Genomic DNA, 27,022 nt, shown 5'->3' on the forward strand with positions numbered 1-27,022 from the left:
CTAGCAAATGGGAAAGGAAAAAAAATATATTAGATATGTCATTTTAAGATAAGATGACTTTAAAACTACTATGTCAATAGAGAACGTTTACTTACCATAGTAAATCCCTATATCAGAAGGTTCAGCTCTAGGCAGTGGCCCAAAAGGAAAGCATTTTGATTTTGAGACATCTGGCAATGGTACCTTGATTTATAGATTGATGTTTTCATTTTATATTGAGACTAAAATGCTTTACTGTTTTATCCAGACTGTTATACCTCCACAATGACAATGCCTATGTGTATTTCTGGCATCTTCTTTTGATCATAGGGTACCAGCCTCATGTCATGAATCTCATTTCTTTTTTTTCTTCTTCTCAATGGTGCCACCAGTTTTCTGAAAAGGAGCTTACTGTGATAGAGACAGATAAAGAAAAATTTTCAGAAATCAGACCAAGAGAAAGAGAAAACAGCTATAACTTACATAACTAAGTCATTGTTCCCTCTACTGGTGCAGAGCCCCATAAAGGGAAGTCTTGTTTTGTACACTGCTATGTCCCACTCCCCTCCCCCCACCCCCCGCCTTTTAAAAAATAATTTTATTTATTTTATTTTTGGCTGCCCTCGGTCTTTGTTGCTAGGCTTTTTCTAGTTGCGGCGAGCAGAGGCTACTCGCTAGCTGTGGTGCTCAAGCTCCTCACTGCGGTGGCTTCTCTTGGTGTCAAGCACAGGCTCTAGGACGTGCGGGCTTCAGTAGTTGCCTCTCCCAGGCTCTGAGCACAGGCTCAATGGTTGCGGCACACGGGGACTTGGTTGCTCTGGGGCATGTGGGATCTTTTTGGACCAGAGACTGAACCCATGTACCCTGCCTTACATGGCAGATTCTTAACTGCTGGACCACCAGGGAAGCCCCATGTCCCCTTTTACAAGAGTAGTAACACATAGTATTTTTTTTCTTCTTCTTAGTTGCCAAGTCGTGTTTGACTCTTTGTGACCCCATAAACCGTAGACTGCCAGGCTCCTCTATCCATGGGATTTCCCAGGCAAAAATACTGGGGTGGGTTGCCATTTCCTTCTCCAGAGGATTTTCCTGACCCAGGGATCGAACCTGCGTCCCCTGCATTGCAGGCGGTCTCCTGAGTTACAAGTGGATTCTTTACCGACTGAGCATAGTAAGTGCTCAGTAAATACTAGTTGGATGGGATTGGGATAAGATTGGGATAGAGTGGTTGGACTAAGCATAGAGCTGGGAGCAAGTTATACATTGTCATCAGTTTGCAAGTGTAATTTTAGAGTTCCTCTTACATGTTTGAAAACCAAAAGCAAGACCAGTTCTAAATAGGATTAAGGGACTAGTCAGCTGACCAGTTTCCTAGGGTGCCAGTCCATAAATGGCACTGAATAACTGAGAACATTCAAGAAAGAAAAAAATGTATTTACTAGAATTTCTCTGTAATACATGATTTGGATTGGGCCTATGACATTTTAGGGACATGCTCTTTTGTTCTCCAGACAGATCTCTGCTTTCTAAGGAGGGTGGGTCCAGTTCATTACAGTGGTTTTGTTTGATTGAGTGCAGTATTCAAATCAGGAGTTGCAGAGTCAAATTTTTTGGACAAGAGAGTATATAGTTGTGCTGTTGCCAGGGATCTTCTTATTCTACTTTAGGCAGGATTAAGCCTTTTTAGCTAAATGAATTTAAAGCAACATTTAAAGGTTGTTAGTTTAAAAGGATATCAAATAGGAGCCTATATAAGGTGATTACAGATTTTGATGTCTCATTGAAGCCCTAGGCGGGAGTGCTCTCTAATTGAGATAAATAATTAAAAAGAAATTAATAGCCATAGTAATAAAGTAAAATGAAACAGGTGAAAGTAATTATAAAAATATATATTATTTAACCCAATAAATCTATAATATTTCATTTCAGCATATAATCAGTATGGAAATTTCTACTGAGATATTTTACAGTCTGTGTTTTGTATTGCCTTCAAAACACCATGTGTATTTTATATTTGTGGCACTTCCTGGTTTGGACTTAACCACTTTTCCAGTGCTTAGTAGCCACACGGTTGACTGACCACCATCTTTGACAGAGCAGTACTAGTCTATGCACTGCGTATCAGTGACCCCAGCGCACATCATTGAGCTGGTCCTAAAAGGTCTTTTTATAAAAATTCCCTCTTTGGCCTGCATGAAATTCTCAGTTTGGGTACCATTCTTAAAAAAAATTTTTTAAAGGAACAATAATGATAAGTGTATTGAAGTATTTTCCTTCAAACATAATGCTGTGGGTTGTTTAATGCTTGAATATGAATGTTGTTCATCTGGTTGTGTTGTGTGTTAGTTGCTCAGTCATGTCCGACTCCTTGCGACCCCATGGACTGTCGCCCACCAGGCTCCTCTGTCCATGGAATTCTCCAGGCAAGAATACTAGAATGGATAGCCATTCCCTCCTCCAGGGGATCTTCCCGGCTCAGGGATCAAACCTGGGTCTCCTGCATTGCAGACAGATTCTTTACCATCTTAACTACCAAGCTCATCTACAGAGTGAAGCATTATCAGTAAACAACCACAGTTGAGACCAATGATCACTAAACGTTATAATTATTAAGAAAGATGGGAGAGGAAACCAGGCTTATGGATGTCATACTTGGGAGCTGATGGAAAACCCCTTGCAGAGATTACTGGGAGTAGCCTTAAGACATGAGTTCAGGAAAGGGTTGAGGGTAGAGGTGATTGTATGCACTTGGTTTGTCGACTGATTAATAATTTTACCTAGAGTTAGTTTTACTAGTTTTCCTCTCTCTCCTGCTTTCTCCCTCATGAGCGAACTTCATTTTTTCTTTTTCTTTTAAATTGAAATGTAATTCCTATAAGGTGAAAGTCACTTTGAGAGGGTGCAGTTCAGGGGATGTTTAGTATATTCATGAAGTTGTGCAAGCACTCCCAGTGATCTAATTTCAGAACCTTTTGTTTTAGTGACAAATCTAGGGCTCACTTACCCCTCACTCTCCTTCCTTGGCAACTTTACTCAGAAGACAGAGAAGGAAGCGAAGAGATGGGAACCATGAGAGCATGATGTGATGGAGCCCATTTCTGAACTGTTGACTGTACATGGCTACATCCTCAGAAGCATTAATAATTAATAATAACAAATAAAAATAAATAAATAATAAAATAATAATAAAACCTCGGAGGAGGTTTAGAGCTCAGTTTGGAAGGCATTCTGCTGTATCCCATTGCCTATCGTGGCCCCAAATACTGATGATATGACCTTGTAAACATTTGAGTTAAACAATCCTTTTATCAAATTGGAAAAGCAAAACTAAACTATTTAAAGTCGTGTTATTCCAGTTCTAAAACTCATTCCAAAGAATCTAAGTTTTAGAAATGAAAGGAAACTTCGGGCATATTAGACATAACTTGAGGACTCTTGTTTGTGTCATGCCGTTCTAACACTTATCTTTGTATGGTTGGCATAACTGTGTAATGTCTCCCAGGGACATTACTGTCAATTATCAAAGATTATGTAGTCAGATGGAGAAGGCAATGGCACCCCACTCCAGTACTCTTGCCTGGAAAATCCCATGGACAGAGGAGCCTGGTGGGCTGCAGTCCATGGGGTCGCTACAAGTCAGACACGACTGAGCAACTTCCCTTTCACTTTTCACTTTCATGCATTGGAGGAGGAAATGGCAACCCACTCCAGAATTCTTGCCTGGAGAATCCCAGGGACAGGGGAGCCTGGTGGGCTGCCGTCTCTGGGGTTGCACAGAGTCGGACACGACTGAAGCAACTTAGCAGCAGCAGCAGCATGTAGTCAGAGTTTCTACCTTGCATTTCATTTGAATCATACTGTTTGGCATTGTTTTAAATGGCCACATTTTAACTTTTATTGAGAGGAAGGCAACTGCAAGGAATATGGTTATCATGAACTAATCTTCCCCTTGGGGTATTTGAGATATTTTCTAACTCTGAGATTGTGATTGCTTTCTGATTGCCATTCTGCTCGAACATGCCTTACTGCTTAATTGTGTTGCTCTGTTGCTTTTTTCACATGATGGGCTGGACCAAATGAGAAAGATGAGTTGACCAAAAAGTTCATTTGGATTTTTCCATAACATCTTATAGCTACTCTTTGAGATCCCATAGATGTTATGGAAAAACCTGAATATTGGCCAACCCAGTATTTCCAGAGCTCATTCTTCAAATTGAAGGAAAGAACTGAGAGAGCTAGTGTTTCTTTTTTTGTTTAATCTGGCTCTTTTCTCTTCCTTTGGCAAACATTTCCCCCACTTTTCATAAGATTAGCCAATATCCCTGTATCCTATAAAGATGCCTTTGTGGTGTACTTGTCTCCAGACTGAGTATGAGCGCCATGTTGATACACCTCCATAAGGTCCATCTGCTTCCAACCATCCTCTGGCCAGTTCTTCAACCATATGCTGAATCTTTTATGTCTCAGGCTTCCCTGGTGGCTTGGCTGGTAAAGAATCCGCCTGCAATGTGGGAGACCTGGGTTTGATCCCTGGGTTGGGAAGATTCCCTGGAGAAGAAAATGGCTGCCCATTCCAGTATTCTGGCCTGGAGAATTCCATTGACTGTACAGTATACAGGATCACAAAGAACCGGATGTGACTGACTGGCTTTCACTTTATGTCTCACCCCAAATTATTTTCAAGCCTACATTGAGTGGAAGAATACAATATCTAAGAATATGGTTTTAATTGGGGGCTTCATATTTTTGTACAGTATTTTTTTTTTAGTGTCCCATTGCAGATTTCTAGTATAAATTAGTGTCATAATTACCATACAAAACACTCTTGCTAACTTTAATCGGCGATTTCTTACAGAGCAGTAGAAAACATGGTGCTAATGAATAATGTGCCCAGAAGCTCTTATTATAGGGTTGGCATGAATTCCACTTAATGACAAGCTTTCTCAAGCAGCAGTTGATTTTAAATCCTATTTTTCATTAGTGAAGTATAAAATGTTAATCATACCTTCCATTGTGCTGTTCTTTTGTAGCCTAGTAGCATATATCTTCCATGTTCACCAAGACTCCCTTTAAGATACTACCAGTAACTTCCTATCTCATAAAAAAAGATTTGTTCAGGAAATAAAAATGTATGTTTCCCCATTGTTAGCTATATGTTTTTCTAATAATCACATCTGAAGCTTATTATGCAGTAATAGCCTTAAGATATTATTTTTTTTAAATGTACTACTTTGGTCTTAATACTAGTTTTTAATCTCTTCTTGTTTCTATGAAGTCTGAATGAGATTTTCAAAATTGAATAATAATTTGATCCGTTAATCTTTTGAAGCTAGTAATTTTATTTTCCTCTCTTTGCAGTCTCTGAGGTTCGCAAATGAATAGAGCTTCATTACTGCAGTCTGCATTTAATAACCATTATCCATTATCTTGTAATTAAGACTCCCTGTAACGAATCATGAGGACAATGCAAAAATACATAGTACATTTCTTTAATGAACTGGAAAATGTTCATCTTGTTCTATTTAGTAATGAGTTGCTGAATAGTCATTAAATCCACTGGAGAATAGAGCTAGATGGATTTTGAAGACTGTCTTGAGTTTGTGGTTAATCTATTAGAATTAAAATTTCATCTTCTATTTTTATCAACAGCTGATTAGAAGTCATTCTGTTTGACCAAATTGATTAGAAGACCATATACAAGGGCAGCTGTTGTTTAATGAAAGTTTTTAATGAAACTGTACCATGGAGACTTGTAATTATAGGCCTTAGAAAAGCTTTGAGTTGCTTTAGACCATGAAAAAACTCTTGTGCTAGAGATTTCAAATTAGGAAAATAAAAAAAAAATAATTTAATATTATACTATAAATTTATTATTAATTTTAATTTCAACCAAGCACATTTGAATACTTGTCTTATTTAATGTGTTCCTTCTGACCCTTCAGGGCTTTCATCTCCTAGTTTAGTTATTTCACTGAAATTATGGGCACTAATGAAAGAATATTTATATGGATATCTATTTTAATTGTGAGATATTTTCTTATAAGGTTTTTTCCCCCAAGCTGAACAAAGGTGAGCTTGGTTAATGTTGGATTTACATGAGCTCTGAGGAGAACCTCTGGTGCTCTGTGGTGTCAGTAACTCCAAATCTAGCATTTATTTCTCTAAGGTAATTTTGGTTTAGCAGAGGGGCAAAGGAAGCAATATTAAAATAAGTAAAACAAAGTGTGTGCCTACTCAATCCCACTGGAAAAATCCATTGTTCTTTTGACAGTTGTAAAATACAAAGGTACTTTCTAAGGTGTTTTGTGTAATTAAAGCTAGGTCATATTCCTGGGCTTAAAGAAATAGCCAGTGGTGCCTGCAACCTACCTGCTCTACGAATCTCTTATGTAGTCTCTGATTTTCAATTGTCCTTCTCAGCCTATCCAAGCACTGTATTTAGCATCTTAAACATTGATTTCAGATGATCAGACCTTGTATTTCCTATGGGATTGTTACAGTCAGATTTTAGAACCCACATTGACACACATATCCCAAATATCACCCTTCTGTACTTCTATGCTTCCTGTCCCTCACAGACATTCCTTAGATGGGTCCATTTATTACTGTTGGGATATGTCTTGAACTTTCTATGCTTTTGGTGTTTCTTCTAATGGTATTTTTCTTCCATCTGCTCTCTCATCTTCACATTTTATCTCTCCTTCAAGGTCTCTCCCAAATTTCACCCATTCCATGAAGCCTTCTCTTATTTTTGCTAAAGTGAATCTGAACCTTTCCAATTCTTGTTGACTGTAATCTTATATCCAAAACACACAAATACTGTATATAAGTTGTATCTTCTTCCATATGTGACTTTCCAGACAATAAAGGCTTGCCTTAAAATTTAAGAACTTCTGGTGTCAACTTTGACATGTGAAGATCTTGGATGCTTTCATAACTGTACTTGGAGTAAGAAAAAGCCAAATAAACTGAAAATCAATGACTTTTCTCAGAAATAAATGACTTTTCTCAAACATTAAAGAATTTAAGTCACAGGGCAAACTGCCACCTTGAAATCTGTAGAGACAGGCAGATTCTGAGAGTCAGAGCAGAGATCTGCTCACCTGTGAGAGTCGAACTGGTAGGAACACGTAAATGGTAATTTTGGCAAAGTGTTGGAGGCTGCATGTGGCCCCTACATTTTTGCGGGTTTTCTCTCCAGGAACCCCAGATTCTCACAGTGAAGAGCCAAGAAAGATCTTCTCTTGGCCCTGAGAGGGAAAGAGAAAAATAATCATTGTGAAAAATGCCCAGATCATTCTTCTTAACAAAGGTCCACTTTCCAAGGCAAAAGGCTTTATTAGAGCCTCATCCTACCGGGGAGGGCATTTCACTCTAGTTTTCCTAAATCATCAAAGTCAGGGAGAAAAGCCAAGACACACTTATGAAGGTTACAGCCCAAGGACAAAGACCCACTTAAAGACTGAAATTTAATAATAAGATTATAAAATACTTCCTTTCTCCCATGCATTATCATTACAGTAATAGGACTCCAGTAATCTAGTGGATTACAGCTGACAGAGCTAAAAGACATATACTCTCCCTAAAGAGGAAGATTTAGGAAGACTGAAGTAAACACGAGGGACAAAAACAAGGACATTATAGGTTTCAAAATCTCTGATACCTTTGGCTACAGCAGACGGTACACACAGCCTGACTCTTAGCCAGATCAACATAAAATCTCACATTGAAGTCCTCCTTACGCTCTGTTCTTATTGCCTGATGTCACACCTGGCATTCAACAGAAAATTACGAGAGATGCTAAAAGGCAAGAAAAAACACAATCTGTAGAGACAAACAAACATGAAACCAGAGTTAGATATGGCAGATATGTTAGAATTATCAGAAAGAGAAATTTAAAGTAACCGTGACTGATATGTTAATGATCTTAATGGGGAAAGTAGACAACATGAGGAATGATAGGTAATGTAAACAGAGAGACAGAAACCCTAAGAAATACTCAAAAGAAAAAGCTAGAAATCAAAAACACTGAAACAGAAATGAAGAATACCTTGTCAGGAGGCTGGATAGAACTGCGGAAAGAGTCAGTGACTATGAAGATACATCAAAAGAAACCTCTTAAACCGAAATGCAAAGGAAAGAACAGGTGAAAAAAAAAAAAAAAAAAGAACATCCAAAAACTGTGGGGCAGTTTCAAAAGATGTGGCACATGCAACTGGAATAGTTGAAGAAGAAAGAGAAAATTGAGCAGACAACATATTTGAAGAAATAGTGGCCAAGAATCTTCCAAAATTAATGATAGATACCAAACTATAGATCCAGGAAGATCACTCAGGGGAATAAATATCAGAAACGAGCAAACAAAAAACAGTATACTTAGATATGCATGTTCAGTCGCTCAGTTGTGTCTGACTGTTTGCAACCCCATGAACTGTATCCCACCAGGTTCCTCTGTCCATGGGATTTTCCAGGCAAGAACACTGGAGTGGGTTGCCATTTCCTTTTACATAGGTATGTGAAAGTGAAAGTGAAGTTGCTGAGTCGTGTGCGACCCCATGGACTGTAACCTACCAGGCTCCTCTGTCCATGGGATTTTCCAGGCAAGAAGACTGGAGTGGGTTGCCATTTCCTTCTCCAGGAGATCTTCCTGACTCACGGATTGAACCCGGGTCTCCCACATTGTAGGCAGACGCTTTATCATCTGAGCCACCAGGGAAGTTCCTTTACATAGGTATATGTGTATATAGTATTCACACTGAACAAAACCAAAGACATAGAGAAAATTTCATAAAAAGCCAGAGAAAAGAAAAAGAAAACAATTTCAATGGACTTCCATTGAAAACCATGTCAAAATAAAATGAAGTAAAGTATTGAAGGCAAAAAACTCCACCAATCTAAAACTCTATATTCAATGAAATTATCCTTAAAAATCAAAGGGCTTAGACATATTAAAAACTGGGGGAAATCATTGCCAACAGATCTTCCCTATCAGATGAGATCAGATCAGTTGCTCAGTCGTGTCCGACTCTTTGCGACCCCATGAATCGCAGCACTCCAGGGCTCCCTGTCCATCACCAACTCCCGGAGTTCACTGAGACTCACGTCCATCGAGTCAGTGATGCCATCCAGCCATCTCATCCTCTGTCGTCCCCTTCTCCTCTTGCCCCCAATCCCTCCCAGCATCAGAGTCTTTTCCAATGAGTCAACTCTTCGCATGAGGTGGCCAAAGTACTGGAGTTTCAGCTTTAGCGTCATTCCTTCCAAAAAAATCCCAGGGCTGATCTTCAGAATGGACTGGTTGGATCTCCTTGCAGTCCAAGGGACTCTCAAGAGTCTTCTCCAACACCACAGTTCAAAAGCATCAATTCTTCGGCGCTCAGCCTTCTTCACAGTCCAACTCTCACATCCGTACATGACCACAGGAAAAACCATAGCCTTGACTAGACGGACCTTTGTTGGCAAAGTAATGTCTCTGCTTTTGAATATGCTATCTAGGTTGGTCATAACTTTCCTTCCAAGGAATAAGTGTCTTTTAATTTCATGGCTGCAGTCACCATCTGTAGTGATTTTGGAGCCCAGAAAAATAAAGTCTGACACTGTTTCCACTGTTTCCCCATCTATTTCCCAAGAAGTGATGGGACCGGATGCCATGATCTTCGTTTTCTGAATGTTGAGCTTTAAGCCAACTTTTTCACTCTCCACTTTCACTTTCATCAAGAGACTTTTGAGTTCCTCTTCCCTTTCTGCCATAAGGGTGGTGTCATCTGCATATCTGAGGTTATTGATATTTCTCCCAGCAATCTTGATTCCAGCTTGTGCTTCTTCCAGTCCAGCATTTCTCATGATGTACTCTGCATATAAGTTAAATAAACAGGGTGACAATATACAGCCTTGACAAACTCCTTTTCCTATTTGGAACCAGTCTGTTGTTCCATGTCCAGTTCTAACTGTTGCTTCCTGACCTGCATACAAATTTCTTAAGAGGCAGATCAGGTGGTCTGGTATTCCCATCTCTTTCAGAATTTTCCACAGTTTTTTGTGATCCACACAGTCAAAGGCTTTGGCATAGCCAATAAAGCAGAACTAGATGTTTTTCTGGAACTCTCTTGCTTTTTCGATGATTTGTCATATTTTGGCAATTTGATCTCTGGTTCCTCTGCCTTTTCTAAAACCAGCTTGAACATCAGGAAGTTCACGGTTCACATATTGCTGAAGCCTGGCTTGGAGAATTTTGAGCATTACTTTACTAGCGTGTGAGATGAGTGCAATTGTGTGGTAGTTTGAGCATTCTTTGGCATTGCCTTTCTTTGGGATTGGAATGAAAACTGACCTTTTCCAGTCCTGTGGCCACTGCTGAGTTTTCCAAATTTGCTGGCATATTGAGTGCAGCACTTTCACAGCATCATATTTCAGGATTTGAAATAGCTCAACTGTAATTCCATCACCTCCACTAGCTTTGTTCTTAGTGATGCTTTCTAAGGCCCACTTGACTTCACATTCCAGGATGTCTGGCTCTAGGTCAGTGATCACACCATCGTGATTATCTGAGTTGTGAAGATCTTTTTTGTACAGTTCTTCTGTGTATTCTTGCCATCTCTTCTTAATCTCTTCTGCTTCTGTTAGGTCCATACCATTTCTATCCTTTATCGAGCCCATCTTTGCATGAAATATTCCTTTGGTATCTCTGATTTTCTTGAAGAGATCCCTAGTCTTTCCCATTCTGTTGTTTTCCTCTATTTCTTTGCATTGATCACTGAAGAAGGCTTTCTTATCTCTTCTTGCAATTCTTTGGAACTCTGCATTCAGATGTTTACATCTTTCCTTTTCTCCTTTGCTTTTCACTTCTCTTCTTTTCACAGCCATTTGTAAGGCCTCCCCAGACAGCCGTTTTGCTTTTTTGCATTTCTTTTCCATGGGGATGGTCTTGATCCCTGTCTCTTGTACAATGTCACGAACCTCATTCCATAGTTCATCAGGCACTCTATCTATCAGATCTAGGCCCTTAAATCTATTTCTCACTTCCACTGTATAATCATAAGGGATTTGATTTAGGTCATACCTGAATGGTCTAGTGGTTTTCCCTACTTTCTTCAATTTAAGTCTGAATTTGGCAATAAGGAGTTCATGGTCTGAGCCACAGTCAGCTCCTGATCTTGTTTTTGCTGACTGTATAGAGCTTCTCCATCTTTGGCTGCAAAGAATATAATCAATCTGATTTCAGTGTTGACCATCTGGTGATGTCCATGTGTAGAGTCTTCTCTTGTGTTGTTGGAAGAGGGTGTTTGTTATGACCAGTGCATTTTCTTGGCAAAACTCTATTAGTCTTTGTCCTGCTTCATTCCATATTCCAAGGCCAAATTTGCCTTGACATTTCTTGACTTCCTACTTTTGCATTCCAGTCCCCTATAATGAAAAGGACATCTTTTTTGTGTGTTAGTTCTAAAAGGTCTTGTAGGTCTTCATAGAACCGTTCAACTTCAGCTTCTTCAGTGTTACTGGTTGGGGCATAGACTTGGATTACTGTGATATTGAATGGTTTGCCTTGGAAACGAACAGAGATCATTCTGTTGTTTTTGAGATTGCATCCAAGTACTGCATTTCGGACTCTTTTGTTGACCATGATGGCTACTCCATTTCTTCTGAGGGATTCCTGCCCCTAGTAGTAGATATAATGGTCACCTGAGTTAAATTCACCCATTCGAGTCCATTTCAGTTCACTGATTCCTAGAATGTCAACATTCACTCTTGCCATCCCTTGTTTGACCACTTCCAATTTGCCTTGATTCATGGACCTGACATTCCAGGTTCCTATGCAATATTGCTCTTTACAGCATCAGACCTTGCTTCTATCACCAGTCACATCCACAGCTGGGTATTCTTTTTGCTTTGGCTCCATCCCTTCATTCTTTCTAGAGTTATTTCTCCACCGATCTCCAGTAGCATATTGGGCACCTACTGACCTGGGAAGTTTCTCTTTCAGTATCCTATCATTTTGCCTTTTCATACTGTTCATGGGGTTCTCAAGGCAAGAATACTGAAGTGGTTTGCCATTCCCTTCTCCAGTGGACCACATTCTGTCAGATCTCTCCACCATGACCCGCCCATCTTGGGTTGCCCCACAGGCATGGCTTAGTTTCATTGAGTTAGACAAGGCTGTGGTCCTAGTGTGATTAGATTGACTAATTTTCTGTGAGTATGGTTTCAGTGTGTTTGCCCTCTGATGCCCTCTTGCAACACCTACCATCTTACTCGGGTTTCTCTTACCTTGGGCGTAGGGTATCTCTTCACAGCTGCTCCAGCAAAGCGCAGCCATTGCTCCTTACCTTGGACGAGGGATATCTCCTCACCACCGCCCTTCCTGACCTTCAACGTGGGATAGCTCCTCTTCCCTATAAGAAATGTTAAAAATATTATTCTGGGAGTAGGAAATTATGTAAGTCAGAAACTCTGATTTACATTGAAAAAGAAAGAACATCAGAGAAAAAATAAGTGAAGGACAAAAATAAATTATTTTCTTTCTCAATTGATCTAAAAGATAACTGTTTAAAGTAGTAACAGTGATAGTATATTGGATGATTATACCATTCAGTTCAGTTCAGTTGCTCAGTTGTGTCCAACTCTTTGCAACTCCATGGACTGCAGCACACCAGGCCTCCCTGTCCATCACCAACTCCTGGAGCTTACTCAAACTCATATCCATTGAGTCAGTGATGCCATCCAACCATCTCATCCTCCGTTGTCCCCTTCTCCTCCCGACTTCAATCTTTGCCAGCATCAGGGTCTTTTCAAATGAGTCAGCTCTTCGCATCAGGTAGCCAAAGTATTGGAGTTTCAGCTTCAGCATCATTCCTTCCAAAGAAATCCCAGGGCTGATCTCCTTCAGAATGGACTGGTTGGATCTCCTTGCAGTCCAAGGGACTCTCAAGAGTCTTCTCCAACACCACAGTTCAAAAGCATCAATTCTTCGGCTCTCAGCTTTCTTCACAGTCCAACTCTCACATCCATACATGACTACTGGAAAAACCATAGCCTGACTAGATAGACCTTTGATGGCAAAGTAATGTCTCTGCTTTTTAATATGATGTCTAGGTTGTACCATATGTATAAATGAAAATGAACTACAGTGGTGTTATAGGGGATAGGAGGGAAAAATTAGGAATACTTGGTTGAAAAAGAACTGCAGTACTTATAGCAATATATAATGTTATTTGGAGGTAGATTTAGATTACTTAAAAATGTATATTGAAAGCTACCGGGCAACCACTAAAAAATATACAAAAGAAGTATAACTGATATGCTGAGAGGAGATAAAATGGAATCATATAAAATATTCAGTTAAAGCCAGAGAAGGTACGAAGAAGTGTAACAATAAAAATACAACACATAGAAAAGTTATAATTAATTATAAAAATAAGACCCTATTGTATGTTGTTTGTAAGGAATCCACTTTAAACATAAAGACTTTGAAGGTTCAAACTAAAAGCTTGGAGGAACATATACCATGCTAACCTCAGAATAAGGGGTATTAATTTCAGACAAAACTTCAGAAAAAGGAACATTTTTAGGGATAAGTAAGGACATTGCATAAAAATAAAGGGGTCATTTCTCAAAGAAGACCTCCTGAGCAATCCTAAACACATATACATCTAAAAACAGAGTATCAAAATCTGAGGCAAAATCTGGTAGAACTGAAAAGAGAAATAGACAAATCTATTATTATAACTGTACTTCATGACCTGTCTTTCAGTAGTGGATAGCTCAAGCAAGCAGAAGTATCAGCTAGGATGTAATTGACCTGAATAGCCATATTAATCAAGTTGACATTTATAGAAAACTATCCAATAGCAGCAGAATACATATTTTCAAGTTCACATGGAATGCTCACCAAGAAAGGACACATCCTGGTTCTTAAAGCACACTTAAATGAATTTAAAAAATAAACAATAGAAAGTATGTTCTTGGACGACAGTGAAACTAAACTAGACATCAATAGAAGAAAGACAGCTGAAAATTTCCCAAATAGTTGAAAATTAAGGTACTTCTAAATAACATTTGGTTCAAGATATTCTCAAAGGAAGTTTTTGAAATTTCTTTTTAATTAAATGAAAGTTGAAGTACAACTCATCAAAATTTGTAAAGTATTGCAAAAGCAGAGCTTAGAAGGAAATTTTTAACTGCATATGTTAGAGAGAAGAATGATCAAAAATCAATAATCTCAGCTTCTACCTTAGGACATACAAAGAGAAAGAACAACAATTTAAGCCTAAGGCAAGCAGAACAACAGAAATAAAATTTAGAACAGAAATGAAATTGAAAACAAAAACAATATAGAAAATTTGAAAACCCCAAAAGCTGGTACTTTGAAAAGATCAATCAAATTGATAAAACTCTAGTTAGAATAACCAAGAATCAAAGAGAGAATGCTAATATCAGAAACAAGAGATCATTACTATTCCTATCATCGTTAAAAAAAAATAATAAAAGAATAGTATGAAGAACTCTTTGCCCACAGTTTGATAATACAGATGGCTTAGATCAATTTCTTCAAAGATATAAATAACCAAAACTCACACTGAGAGAAATAGTCTGAATAGACCTATGGCTATTAATGATGTTATTCTAATTTTATTTTATAAAATATTTTAATGATAGTATATGATAATGAATTTGCTTCTTTAATAATATTTGATAATTTAATAATAATATATTTGATACTTTAATAAATTGTTGAATAAATATTAAGCAAATTATTAAATAAAAATGTTTAAAGCCTTCCAAAAAGGAAAGCACTAGCTTTTGATGGTTTAACTGATGACTTGTACAAAACATTTAAGGAAGAAAATAATACTAGTTCTCCACAATCTCTTCTAGAAAGTAAAAGAGAGAGCACTCACTCTGTGAGACTATCATTACCCAAATATCAGTTATGAGAAAGAAAAGCAATAGATGAATATTAACATCACTCATGAACATAGATGTGAAAGTTGTCCACAACGTAGTAGCAAAAATGAGTCCAATATATAAAAAAAATAATATACCACAGCCAACTGGGATTTACTCCAGGTGTGCAAGACTGATTCAATGTAATATAATCTACCATATCAATAAGCTAAAAAAGAAAAAAAAAGTATGCTAATATCAATTGGTACAATTAAAGCATTTGATATATTCCAACACCTAATCCTAATAAAATCTCTCAGCAAATTAGGAATAGAGACGAACCCCCTCAGCTTGATAAAACATATCTACAAACTTCAGCTAATATGCTGAGAAACTGGATGCTTTTTCCCTAAGACCCTTCTAAGAACAGGGATGAATGTTCTTTCTCAGCATTCCTACTCAACATCTTACTGTAAGTCCTAGTTGTTGCAATAAGGCAAGAAAAGGAAAATCAATGTATAAAGATTGGAAAGTGTGGTAGGCTGAGAAAGGCTCCCCAAAATAGATTTACATCCTCATCCCCAGAACCTGTGAACATTACCTTTTTTTTGGTGGGGAGAGCCTTTGAAGATGTGTTCAAATTAAGGATTTTGAAATAACATTACTATTCTGGCTTATCCAAGTGGGCTCAAAATGTCATCCTATATACTCTGGGTTGGGAAGATCCCCTGTAGTAGAAAATGGCAACCCACTTCAGTATTCTTGCCTGGAAAATTCCACAGACAGAAGAGCCTGGTGGGCTATGGACCACAGGGTTGCAGAGAGCCAGATACAACTGAGCCCTCATGCACACGCATGCCCTTATAAGAGAAAGGCAAAGTAATATTAAGCTTACATACAGAAGGGAAGGTAATATGCAGATGGAGACAGAGCTTGGAGTGATGCAGGCAAGGAATGCTGGAAGCTATAAGAAGTCAAAGAGGCAAGGAAGATGTTCTCTTGAGAGCCTCCACAGGGAAGACAGCCCTGCTGACTCCTTGATTTTGGACTTCTGGCCTCCATAACATTGAAAATAAATTTTGGTTGCTTTGAGCTACCTAGTTTGTTATAATTTGTTATAACAATCACAAGAAATTAATACAAGAAGAAAGGTATAAAACTGTCTCTCTGTGTAGATGACATGACTGTTTATGGAGAAAATCCCTCCAAAACAACGGAAGCTACTAAGTGAGTTTACCAAGGTTGCATGATATAAGTTTAATATACAAAGGTCTGTTTCTTTCCTATTTACTGTAATGGACAATGGGAATTTGAAATTTAAGAAAAACTGATTGCAATAGTAATCCATAATTGAAAGAGGTGTAATCTAATCTAACAACATATGCCCTTGATTATATGCATACTTGTTAGATTGCCAAAAATTGACACCAATCGCTCATGAAGATACAGAGCAACAGGAACTCTTATTCATTACTGTTGGGAATGAAAAATGGTATAACTACTTTGCAGGAAAATTTGGCAGTTTTTTTCAAGGCTAAATATGGTCTTACTGTAAAATCTAGCAATTACTCTCGTTATTTACTCAACTGATTTGAAAATTGCTTATGTGCACACAAAGACCTGTATATGAATGTTTATAGCAACTTTATTCATAATTGCCAAAAGTCAAAACAACTAAGATATCCTTAGATAGATGAATGGATAAACAAATGGTGGAACAATCATGCAATAGAATACTATTCATCAATAAAAAGAAGTGAACTATGAAGCCATAATCTACAACAATGGGAAGTGATTATTAATATATACTCTTGATAGCCTCTCTTCTGAGATGAAGAATTTAGATGATATCCAATACTGGTTTTTTAAAAATAATTTTATTTATTTATTTTTGACTCTGCTGGCTCTTCATTGCTATGCATGCTTTTCTCTAGTTGCAGAGAGTGCAGGGCTGCTCTTTATTGTAGCTCATGGACTTCTCACTGCAGTGTCTTCATAGGCTCTAGGGCGTGCAGACGAGAAGGCAATGGCACCCCACTCCAGTACTCTTGCCTGGAAAATCCCACAGACAGAGGAGCCTGGTAGGCTGCAGTCCATGGGGTTGCTAAGAGTCGGACACGACTGAACGACTTCACTTTCACTTTTCACTTTCATGCATTGGAGAAGGAAATGGCAACCCACTCCAGTGTTCTTGCCTGGAGAATCCCAGGGACGGGGAAGCCTGGTGGGCTGCCGTCTCTGGGGTCGCACAGAGTCGGACACGACTGAAGCAACTTAGCAGCAGCAGCAGCAGCAGCAGGGTGTGCAGGCTTCAGTAGTTGCAGTTCCTGGGCTTGAGAGCACAGTCTCAATAATTGTGATGCCCGGCCTTAGTTGCTCCTCAGCATGTGAGATCTTCCTGGAACAGGTATTGAACCTGTGTCTCCTGCACTGGCAGGTGGATTCGAGCCACCAGGGAAGCCTTGTATCCAATATGGTACCCAAAGCCTTCTAGTGAATCAGAAGACACTGACACCTATTAGGAAAACACATCTTGGTATCAGTGTGAATCTTTGCTGATGTTCTTTTACATGTATTTTCTGGCTTTCATTTCTTCTCTCTGCTTGTTATTTCTGATATTGTAGGGGCCAGATATTGGTTCTGTAGTCCCATTCATTCATTCATCCATCCATTCATTCATTCATCAACTTAGCACATGCCTACTTCAGGGCCTTTGCACTTGCTGTTTCCCTCCTTGTGATGCTCTTTTCAAAGATTCCTTTCATCTGTCTCTGGATTTCACGCATCAGAAATACTTTTATGATGACTTAAATTACAGCTATCTCTCCCCACCTCCATCACTCTCTTGCTCATTACATTGCATTACTTTTCTTCACTGCACTTACCTCCACCTGGCCTTCATTCATTCATTCAGTCAGTTCAGTCACTCAGTCATGTCCGACTCTTTGCAACCCCATGGACTGCATGCAGCACGCCAGGCCTCCCTGTCTATCACCAACTCCCGGAGTTTACTCAGACTCATGTCCATTGAGTCAGTGATGCCATCCAACTGTCTCATGCTCTGTCATCCCCTTCTCCTCCCACCTTCAATGTTTCCCAGGATCAGAGTCTTCAAATAAGTCAGTTCTTTGCATCAGGTGACCTTCATTATGTGTTTATTTATTTATTGTCTTTTTCTTCTCGAGAATCTAGTCATAAGGGCAGGAACTTTGTTTTGTGTACCTGTCTGTTCCCAGCAGGTAGGCCAGAATGCAGCCCATAGTAAGCTCCCAGTAAATACTTCTTGATGAATGCGGGCATGATAGGCACATCTCCATTTCTTCCAGTGGGCCTTCAGGTCCAAAGGAAAGAAAGTTTCTGATGACCTGATTGGGTAGATCAGAATTCTCATAGTTCTTACACAGATTGCAGCCCTACCTAGGTCCCTGCTCCATTTCGGTTTGTGTAACATTGACAATTTTCAGAATCCTTTCATAGAGACTGTCTCTTTTGATTACTTTTATAACGCTATGAGGCAAGTAAGGATTTCCAGACATATTTTATAAATGAGAAAGGTGAAGTGATGGAATTTGCAAGGTAAATGTCAGCCAGAGCTAGAAACCAGATCTCCTGACTTCTGGCTTATCAAGTGATTACGAGGGATTTATGCTGCATCTCCACCTGCTCCCTGAATGTACGCTTTTGAGGGAAAGAGCTTGAATGATTTGTGTTTATATTTTCTGCCGTGCCTTTCATATTGTACTTACTCAAGGTGTGTCAATTTGAACTTCTCTATCCGCAGAGTCTTCCTGGAAGTGTCTTGTGCCCTTGAAACTAGAGGGGGAAGTTTTGACCACTTCTTTCCTCTACTTCTTTTGACCACCTTGATGGACCTTGGGAGAATCTCAGAGATTAGATTACAAATGATTTCACAGATTCCATGGGCGTGGGCCATAAATTGCCCAGGAATCATCTGGGAACCTAGTTTCTATTCAGATTATAATTTAATTGGTTCAGTGTAGGATCCGAGGGTCTGCGTTTTTAACAAGCTCTCTGGTAATGCCTGTGATGCTGAGCTGTGGTCCACAGAACAGTTTGAGGGTAGATTACCACATGGAGGATGAACCCCGTGTCTGACTGTGTAACCCTCATTAAGTTTTTTGGAGGCACTGTAGCACATGGGTTAAATTCTATTGCTTTCGTTAGAATTCTTCCTCCCTCACTTACTGTTTGACCTCAAGCAAGTTACTTTCCTTTCAGTTCAGTTCAGTCGCTTAGTCGTGTCCAACTCTGTGACCCCATGGACTGCAGCATGCCAGACCTCCCTGTCCGTCACCAATTCCCAAAGTTTACTCAAACTCATGTCCACTGAATCAGTGATGCCATCCAACCATCTCATCCTCTGTCGTCCCCTTCTCCTCCCGCCTTCAATCTTTGCCAGCATCAGTTCTTTGCATCAGGTGGCCAAAGTATTGGAATTTCAGCTTCAGCTTCAGTCCTTCCAATGAATATTCAGGACTGATTTCCTTTAGGATGGACTGATTGGCTCTCCTTGCAGTCCAAGGGACTCTCAAGAGTCTTCTGCAACACCACAGATCAAACGCATCAATTCTTTGGCGCTCAGCTTTCTTTATAGTCCAACTCTCACATCCATACATAACTACTGGAAAAACCATAGCCTTGACTAGATGGACCTTTGTTGGCAAAGTCATGTCTCTGCTTTTTAACATGCTGTCTAGGTTGGTCATAACTTTTCTTCCAAGGAGTAAGCGTCTTTTAATTTCATGGCTGCAGTCACCATCTCCTCCTTCAAAATAGGGATCATATTAGTACTTAACGCATACAGTTATTGTGAGGATTGAGTCAATACTTGTAAATCACTAGAATAGTGCATAGTACCCAGAGCTCAGTGACTCTTAACTATTACTCTCCTCTCTTTGTCTCCTTGTGCTATTTTGTTAAACTACATCATTAAGTTGAAGATATATTTGAGAGACAGGAAGTTGTTTAAAGTATTTGCAAGTTGAAAATATGTGGTGTCTTTCATGAAAGTCACAGTGTAGTTGGAAGACAGCTTTTGTTAAGAAACAATCAGCAGACATCAGCTAGTGATGATTCTCCTTGGATTGTCACAGTTGTACTGTGCACTTTCTACTGCACATAAGAAGATGAGGGGAAAATGAGTAAGCCCTCCAGTTTTGTAGTAGTGTGATGCTAAGCATAGGGCAAAAAATTGTTTCTATTTCTCTCAGTTTTCCATTAAATAAACCAACTCAACTTTTAGTTGATGATATGGAAATGTAGACACAAGAGCCCCAGGGGTCTGGAAGAATCCATTTGGCGCCTAATTTAATTAATTTTATAGTAAGAGGAACTTGGGAGACTCAGGAGACATGGGTTAGATCCCTGGGTCAGGAAGATCTCCTGGAGCAGGAAATGGCAACCCACTCCAGTATTCTTGCCTGGAGAATCGCATGGACAGAGAAGCCTGGTGGGCTACGGTCCCTGGGGTGGTCACAAAGAGTCAGACACGACTTAGCGACTGAGCATACACACAAAGTAAGAGGAAAAAAATATATAGACAGAATGACTTTAAAGAGAGATTTGGTTTTAGTTTTTCAAATAATTGATGAAAAATAAATTCCGCAGGGGAAAAAAAGGTACATGACTTGCTCCTTTCACTGACTCAAAAGTGAAAAAAAAAAAAGTGTTTTAATTAATAAATTTTAAAAATTGATATGGAGTTTTTCTTCCTCTTTTTTTTTAGGATCAGATTTTATTAAGACCTCTACGGGAAAAGAAACAGTAAATGCTACCTTTCCAGTAGCTATAGTTATGCTTCGGGCCATTAGAGATTTCTTCTGGAAAACTGGAAACAAGGTATTTTATTGCCAGCAAATCTTTCTTCCTTCTGAGTAAAGATGATGTTGTTTATAATACTAGTCACAGCCACGATAGCTGTCTTTATATGCAGATGCTGTGAATGCATTCCCTTTATTAAGATAAATGTTTAATTTACCTTTCATGACAAAAGAATACATTCATGGGGAAAGAATGTGTGAATCATAGAAAAGTGAGGGTGAGTGAGGGAGTTAGTAGGTGTGATCAAGATGTAAACTCACTTTACGTTCTTTTATTAACGGAAGACAATGTTATCACTGACAAGAGATTCCTAAATGGGTTCTTTAACGAACTAATTCTGCCACAACACAGAGGCTTTCTGCTAAGGCGTTGGCCGGCGAAAACAGGTTAATGCAGAAATTAAACTTCCTTGAGGAATGGAAAGAATTGCAGAGTAACATTTATTGAATGATAAGCTGTGGTGGTGATATGAAAAGTATGCAATATAATGGGAAATAATCTTTTCCTGTCATTATTGAAGGACACACATAAATTGGTTTTTCTGTTGGGAAACCCCCGGTCCAGAAAAACTTATTACTTTTAATAATATGAGGTGAAGAGAAAATTCTCGAGGAGATGAACTTATTAAACAAAATAATGAAATGCTGTGAAACAGCAGGGAAAAGGTAGCTAGACGTTATATAGCTCTTGAATTAAATATCCATTTTTGCGTTTTATGGCAGTCAGATGTGCTCTTTGGAAGACTGTTAAGCTGAGGAGGGTATATGCTCGCTTTTGTCAGCTTTTCGAAAAATAATACGTATTTTTTGAAACATATGAATTTAAAAGGAAAAAATGCGTATGAGGTGTTTTTTTTTAAAATGAGTTTGGATTTTCCTTTTCACTTCAAGTTGCTTGTTTAGCTGCAAATTATCTCAAAGGATTACTTTTTTTTTTTTTACATCATGGGAGAGAAAGGTAATTTTTTTTTTAAATGAGACTTTGCCTTCACGAAAGGCATCTTTTAAAACCAATCTCTTGATGTCTGCTGAATAGAAACCAAAAAAAGAAGTTTAATCCTTTGCCAGCTGGGATGTGATGACTTTATATGTGACTGTATTTCAGTTTATTTTGGAATCGGAGACCTTTCTTAGAAAGTACCTAGGTTTAAGGGGCGATGAACTCCTTCCAGAAATTTTCCTTCAGAATACCTTTATATCTTAAAAGTGTTCAAATAGGATAAATATCTACTGTGACCTACATAGGAAAGTTGACTTAACTTGAGTAACCTCTACTTGGTAGCCTTTCTGCAATGATCCAAATTTAAAAACAATTTTTTTTTTTTTTTTTTTTAAAGAAAGGCTGTAAATATGAGAACTCTAGCTTCAGGACCCTCAGATGAGATCACCACCATTCACTAGACCTGGGGTTACTCTCAGCCAAAAAAACATTCCAATAGATGCAAAGTTTTTTTTTTTTTTAAGAATTTTTTGATGTGGGCCATTTTTAAAAAGTCTGTACTGAATTTGTTGCAATATTGCTTCTGTTTTGTTTTGATTTTTTTTGGCTGTGAGGCATATGGAATCTTAGCTCCCTCACCAGGGATTGAACCCTCAGCTCCTGCATTGGAAGGCAAAATCTTAACCACTGGGCTGCCAGGGATGTACTGATGTGAAGTTTTTTATACTTCCAAATGCCTGGGCCCTCACCCCCAGCAGCCCTGGGTCAGGGACAGTCCTCAGGCATCTCTATGTCCATAAACTCTGTGATGTTATTTAGTTGCTCAGGTGATTCTGACTCTTTGCAACCCCATGGACTGTATCCCACCAGGCTCCTCTGTCTGTGGGATTTCCCAGGCAAGAATACTGAAGTGGGGTGCCATTTCCTTTTCCAGGTGATCTTCCTGGTCCAGAGATTGAACCCGTATCTCCTGCATTGGCAGGTGGATATTTTACCATTGAGCTACACAGAGAAGCCCTCGTATGCTCCACAGTCAGGGCTAAAATTCTCCATTGGAAAAAAAAAAAAAAAAAAAAATTCTCCATTGGGCACCCAGTCCTGTATTGTTTTTAACAAGCATTCATTGATTCACTCATTGAGCCGTTATCTTAAAAGTGAACACGTCCCTTCCTGAAAGAACACTTACACAAGAATTTTTCAATAAAAGTTTTAACTGTTTAATGATCTAGATTAGGGTAGAAAGGGAGGAACAGTTTGCTGTCTCTCATGACTTTCTTTTTAACTGTATTGCCCCTTTCCTTAGCTAATAAAAGTTCATCCTGGTTTTACTGAGAAGCAGGTAGAAGTCAGTTCATATTCATCTGGATCACATTTGACTTCACAAAGAAAGGACCCATGTGTGTATCTGCAAATCAGGGGCATTTTCTCCTAGTGTTGACAAGCTGTCCAGGCAACCCTTAGACGGTGAAGCTTCCACATCATTGATTTAAGGGATGTTTTAAAATGTAACAGGTTGCCTTCCAGACCATGATTAGTGTCACTCTTGAGAAGCAGAGGTTTGATATTTTATAACCGATTTCATTGCAGATTTATGTTTTCCATATTCTCTCCCTTAAAAAAAGACAGGATAAACTTACGCTGGAAACTCTGTTTCAAAGCATTGCCAAATAGACTTGCTGATACAACAGAATTATATAGAAAAATCTGTGTGCAGTACTGCCTAATTGACAGAAAATGCTCCTATGATTAACATGTGTGCTAATATCAGCTCACTGATTTTTTTTTTTCTTTTTTGCCTTATCTCAATAAATAGCTTCACTCCACTTACCTCTCCCACCCTCACCTCCCCTTACTCTTACAAGGTCACCTGGGCTCCAGAGTGATAGGCAGATGTAGTTAGAATCTCTGTGTGGCTGTTGCTTAGCTGTGTGACATGTGACCGAGGCAGGGAAACCAGTGAGGGGACTTCTGCCGATGTTCCCGTGAGGACTGACGAGGTCTGAACTAAACCAGTGGAACCGGTTTAGAACAGTTGAGAGGAAAGCGGGTGTGTGTATGGAGAGTTGAGAGGAAAGCGTTTGTGTGTATGGAGAGTTGAGAGGAAAGCGTGTGCGTGTATGGAGAGGGATTCAGAGGGTGGGCTTGGTGAGACTTGACTGTTGGTCATTGGATGTGGTGTGGTGAGGAAAATGGGGGAGGCCGGTTTAGCTAGAAGTTTCTAGCTTGGGTTTATTGACCTCAAGCAAGTAGACTGCCAGCTATTTCTCCAGCAAAGATGGATTTACTGGGGATCAGTGAACATGGCGAGCCACATGCAACTCCCTGCAGGGCAAGGGAAGAAGAATGCTTGAGAGGAAAAGGAAGATGGGAGGTATAGTAAACAAGGAGTCTGGTACTATTCACAGACTGAGTCCTTGCCAGGAAAGAAGAGTCTCTCTTCTTCCTGTTATCCGGGAGTAAGTGCCCCCAACTCTGTTAAATTGAGGTTTCCTTTTCTTTCTTTTTTTAAAAAAATTTATTTGGCTACATTAGGTCTTAGTCGTAGCATAGGGCAACTTTCCTTGTGGCGAGTGGGCTCAGTAGTTGCAGAAACGCAGGATGTGGGGTCTTAGGATGAGGGATCAAAACCATGTCCCCTGCTTTAGAGGGCAGATTTTTAATGACAGGACCACCAGGGAAGTCCCTAATTGAGGTTTCTGTTTATTCATTTTTTTTTATAGGCTGATAATGGACCATATACTTATTGTGTCCCTTCTCTGGCATTCTGTTAGCAGCAACCACCCCTCCGACATTCCCCCTCACTGGTGCTCCCCAGCAGAGCAGCCAGACTCTTGAGTGGTCAAATGTGTGAGCTTCAGTCCTTGGGCTTTGGGTATTTACTCTATCGGATAGTCAAGTTCTTAAGAAAAGTATTTCTAGAAAAGCAGGTTTTACTGTATATAGGACACATCTATCCTTTTCTGATGGACTCAGGGACATCATTTGTAAACATCAGATACTGGCTGAATTGCAGTATTGGTGGTCACCTGCAGAGACTGCTGCAGTGTGAAGGGCCCCTACACTGTCTTTCTCTCCTGTGCTTATTTAGCTGTTTGGCTGTTTTATGCAGCTTGGTCTACTGACAACTTAAAAGTCCCTGTAGTTAAGTTGATTAAAATAACTGTCACCTGTCCTTGGTGGTTCCTGTGGTTTGGTTAGTACAGCTTCACTGATTCTTCTCACTTTAAACCCATGAATGTATCTTTTGCAGCTCAGATTGAAGGGCCAAAAGGAGTACATTCCCCTGGCCTCCTGATAGAAATGGAGAATGAACGGGCTCTTGTGTTATGTTTTCCTGTTTATTGACACCTCTCTTGTTTATCCCAGGTTCACAGCTATAGTCTAGATGGTTAAGGCTTATGACTTTCCAGCAAGTGAAATGTTAATGAGGGTTATTAACTCTCATTAGTGTCTCCTTGGAAGCAGTGACATTCTTCCCATTAATCTTGGAAAAGTCATTTTGTCCTGTGAATGGGCTTGAGTCAGTGCTCTGAGTGCTGGGGGAAGTGAAATAGGCTTTAGAAAAGAGAGAGAGGGTGGAGACCCAGTATTAATGCAAGACCGGTTTTTAAAGCAACACAGTAACAATACTAAGCATTATTCTCTTTCCCTTGTCCTCTTTCAGGTAGGCTTTAAACCGGCCGGAGGCATCCGCAGCGCGAAGGACTCCCTTGTGTGGCTCTCTCTCATAAAGGAGGAGCTGGGAGACGAGTGGATGAAGCCTGAACTCTTTCGAATAGGTGCCAGCACTCTACTTGCCGACATCGAGAGGCAGGTGAGGAGCAGCAGCCCGCTGTCCTTGGAACACCTGACAAGTATTTTTAAGAAAGAAATAAAAAGTCACTTGTTTAAAGAGAACTTACAGATGGACAACGCACAAATGGAAAGGTGCTCAACATCACTAATCATTAGAGAAATGAGATCAAAGCTACAGCGAGGTATCACGTCACACTGGTCAGAATCAGTTCAGTTCAGTTCAGTCGTTCAGATGTGTCCGACTTCTTGCCACCCCATGGACTGCAGCCCGCCAGGCCTCTCTGTCTGTCACCAACTCCCAGAGTTTACTCAAACTCCTGTCCATAGAGTCGGTGGTGCTATCCAACCATCTCATCCTCTATCATCCCCTTCTCCTCCCACCTTCAGTCTTTCCCAGCATCAGGATCTTTTCAAATGAGTCAGTTCTTTGCATCAGGTGGCCAAAGTATTGGAGTTTCAGCTTCAACATCAGTCCTTCCCATGAATATTCAGTACTGATTTCCTTTAGGATGGACTGGTTGGATCTCCTTTCAGGCCAAGGGACTCTCAAGAGTCTTCTCCAACACCACAGATCAAAAGCATCAATTCGTTGGCTCTCAGCTTTCTTTACAGTCCAACTCTCACATCTATACATGACTACTGGAAAAACTATAACTTTAACTAGATGGACCTTTGTTGGCAAAGTAATGTCTCTGCTTTTTAATATGCTATCTAGGTTGGTCATAACTTTTCTTCCAAGGAGTAAACGTCTTTTAATTTCATGGCTGCAGTCACCATCTGGGGTGATTTTGGAACCCAGAAAAATAAAGTCTGCCACTGTTTCCACTATTCCCCATATATTTGCCATGAAGTGATGGGATCAGATGTTATGATCTTAGTTTTCGGAATGTTGAGCTTTAAGCCAACTTCTTGACTCTCCTCTTTCACTTTCATCAAGAGGCTCTTTAGATCTTCTTCACTTTCTGCCATAAGGGTGGTGTCATCTGCGTATATGAGGTTATTGATATTTCTCCCAGCAATCTTGGTTCTAGCTTGTGCTTCCTCCAGCCCAGCGTTTCTCATGATGTACTCTGCATGTAAGTTAAATAAGCAGGATGACAATATACAGCCTTGATGTACTCCTTTTCCTATTTGGAACCAGTCTGTTGTTCCATATCCAGTTCTAACTGTTGCTTCCTGACCAGCATACAGATTTCTCAAGAGGCAGGTCAGGTGGTCTGGTATTCTCATCTCTTTCAGAATTTTCCACAATTTGTGGTGATCTGCACAGTCAAAGGCTTTGGCATAGTCAATAAAGCAGAAATAGATGTTTTCCTGGAACTCTCTTGCTTTTTTAGTGATCCAGTGGATGTTGGCAATTTGATCTCTGGTTCCTCTGCCTTTTCTAAAACCAACTTGAACATCTGGAAGTTCACAATTCACATATTGCTGAAGCCTGGCTTGGAGAATTTTGAGCATTACTTTACTAGCGTGTGAGATGAGTGCAATTGTGCGGTAGTTTAAGCATTCTTTGGCATTGCCTTTCTTTGGGATTGGAATGAAAACTGACCTTTTCCAGTCCTGTGGCCACTGCTGCGTTTTCCAAATG

The 27,022-nt window shown here is 39.6% G+C and overlaps 1 protein-coding gene across 1 annotated transcript in view; it reads left to right on the top strand.

Moving 5' to 3' along the window:
- DERA (deoxyribose-phosphate aldolase) overlaps positions 1-27,022 on the top strand; it is a 116,011-nt gene that overhangs the window by 86,969 nt on the left and 2,020 nt on the right. Inside the window, exons 7-8 of the mRNA XM_055571140.1 lie at positions 20,606-20,718; positions 25,304-25,453. Coding sequence (XP_055427115.1) covers positions 20,606-20,718; positions 25,304-25,453 — 263 coding nt within the window. The remainder of the gene's footprint in view (positions 1-20,605; positions 20,719-25,303; positions 25,454-27,022) is intronic.

Source organism: Bubalus kerabau, chromosome 1 (genome assembly GCF_029407905.1).
Source record: "Bubalus kerabau isolate K-KA32 ecotype Philippines breed swamp buffalo chromosome 1, PCC_UOA_SB_1v2, whole genome shotgun sequence".
In the NCBI taxonomy this organism is placed as follows: domain Eukaryota; kingdom Metazoa; phylum Chordata; class Mammalia; order Artiodactyla; family Bovidae; genus Bubalus; species Bubalus kerabau.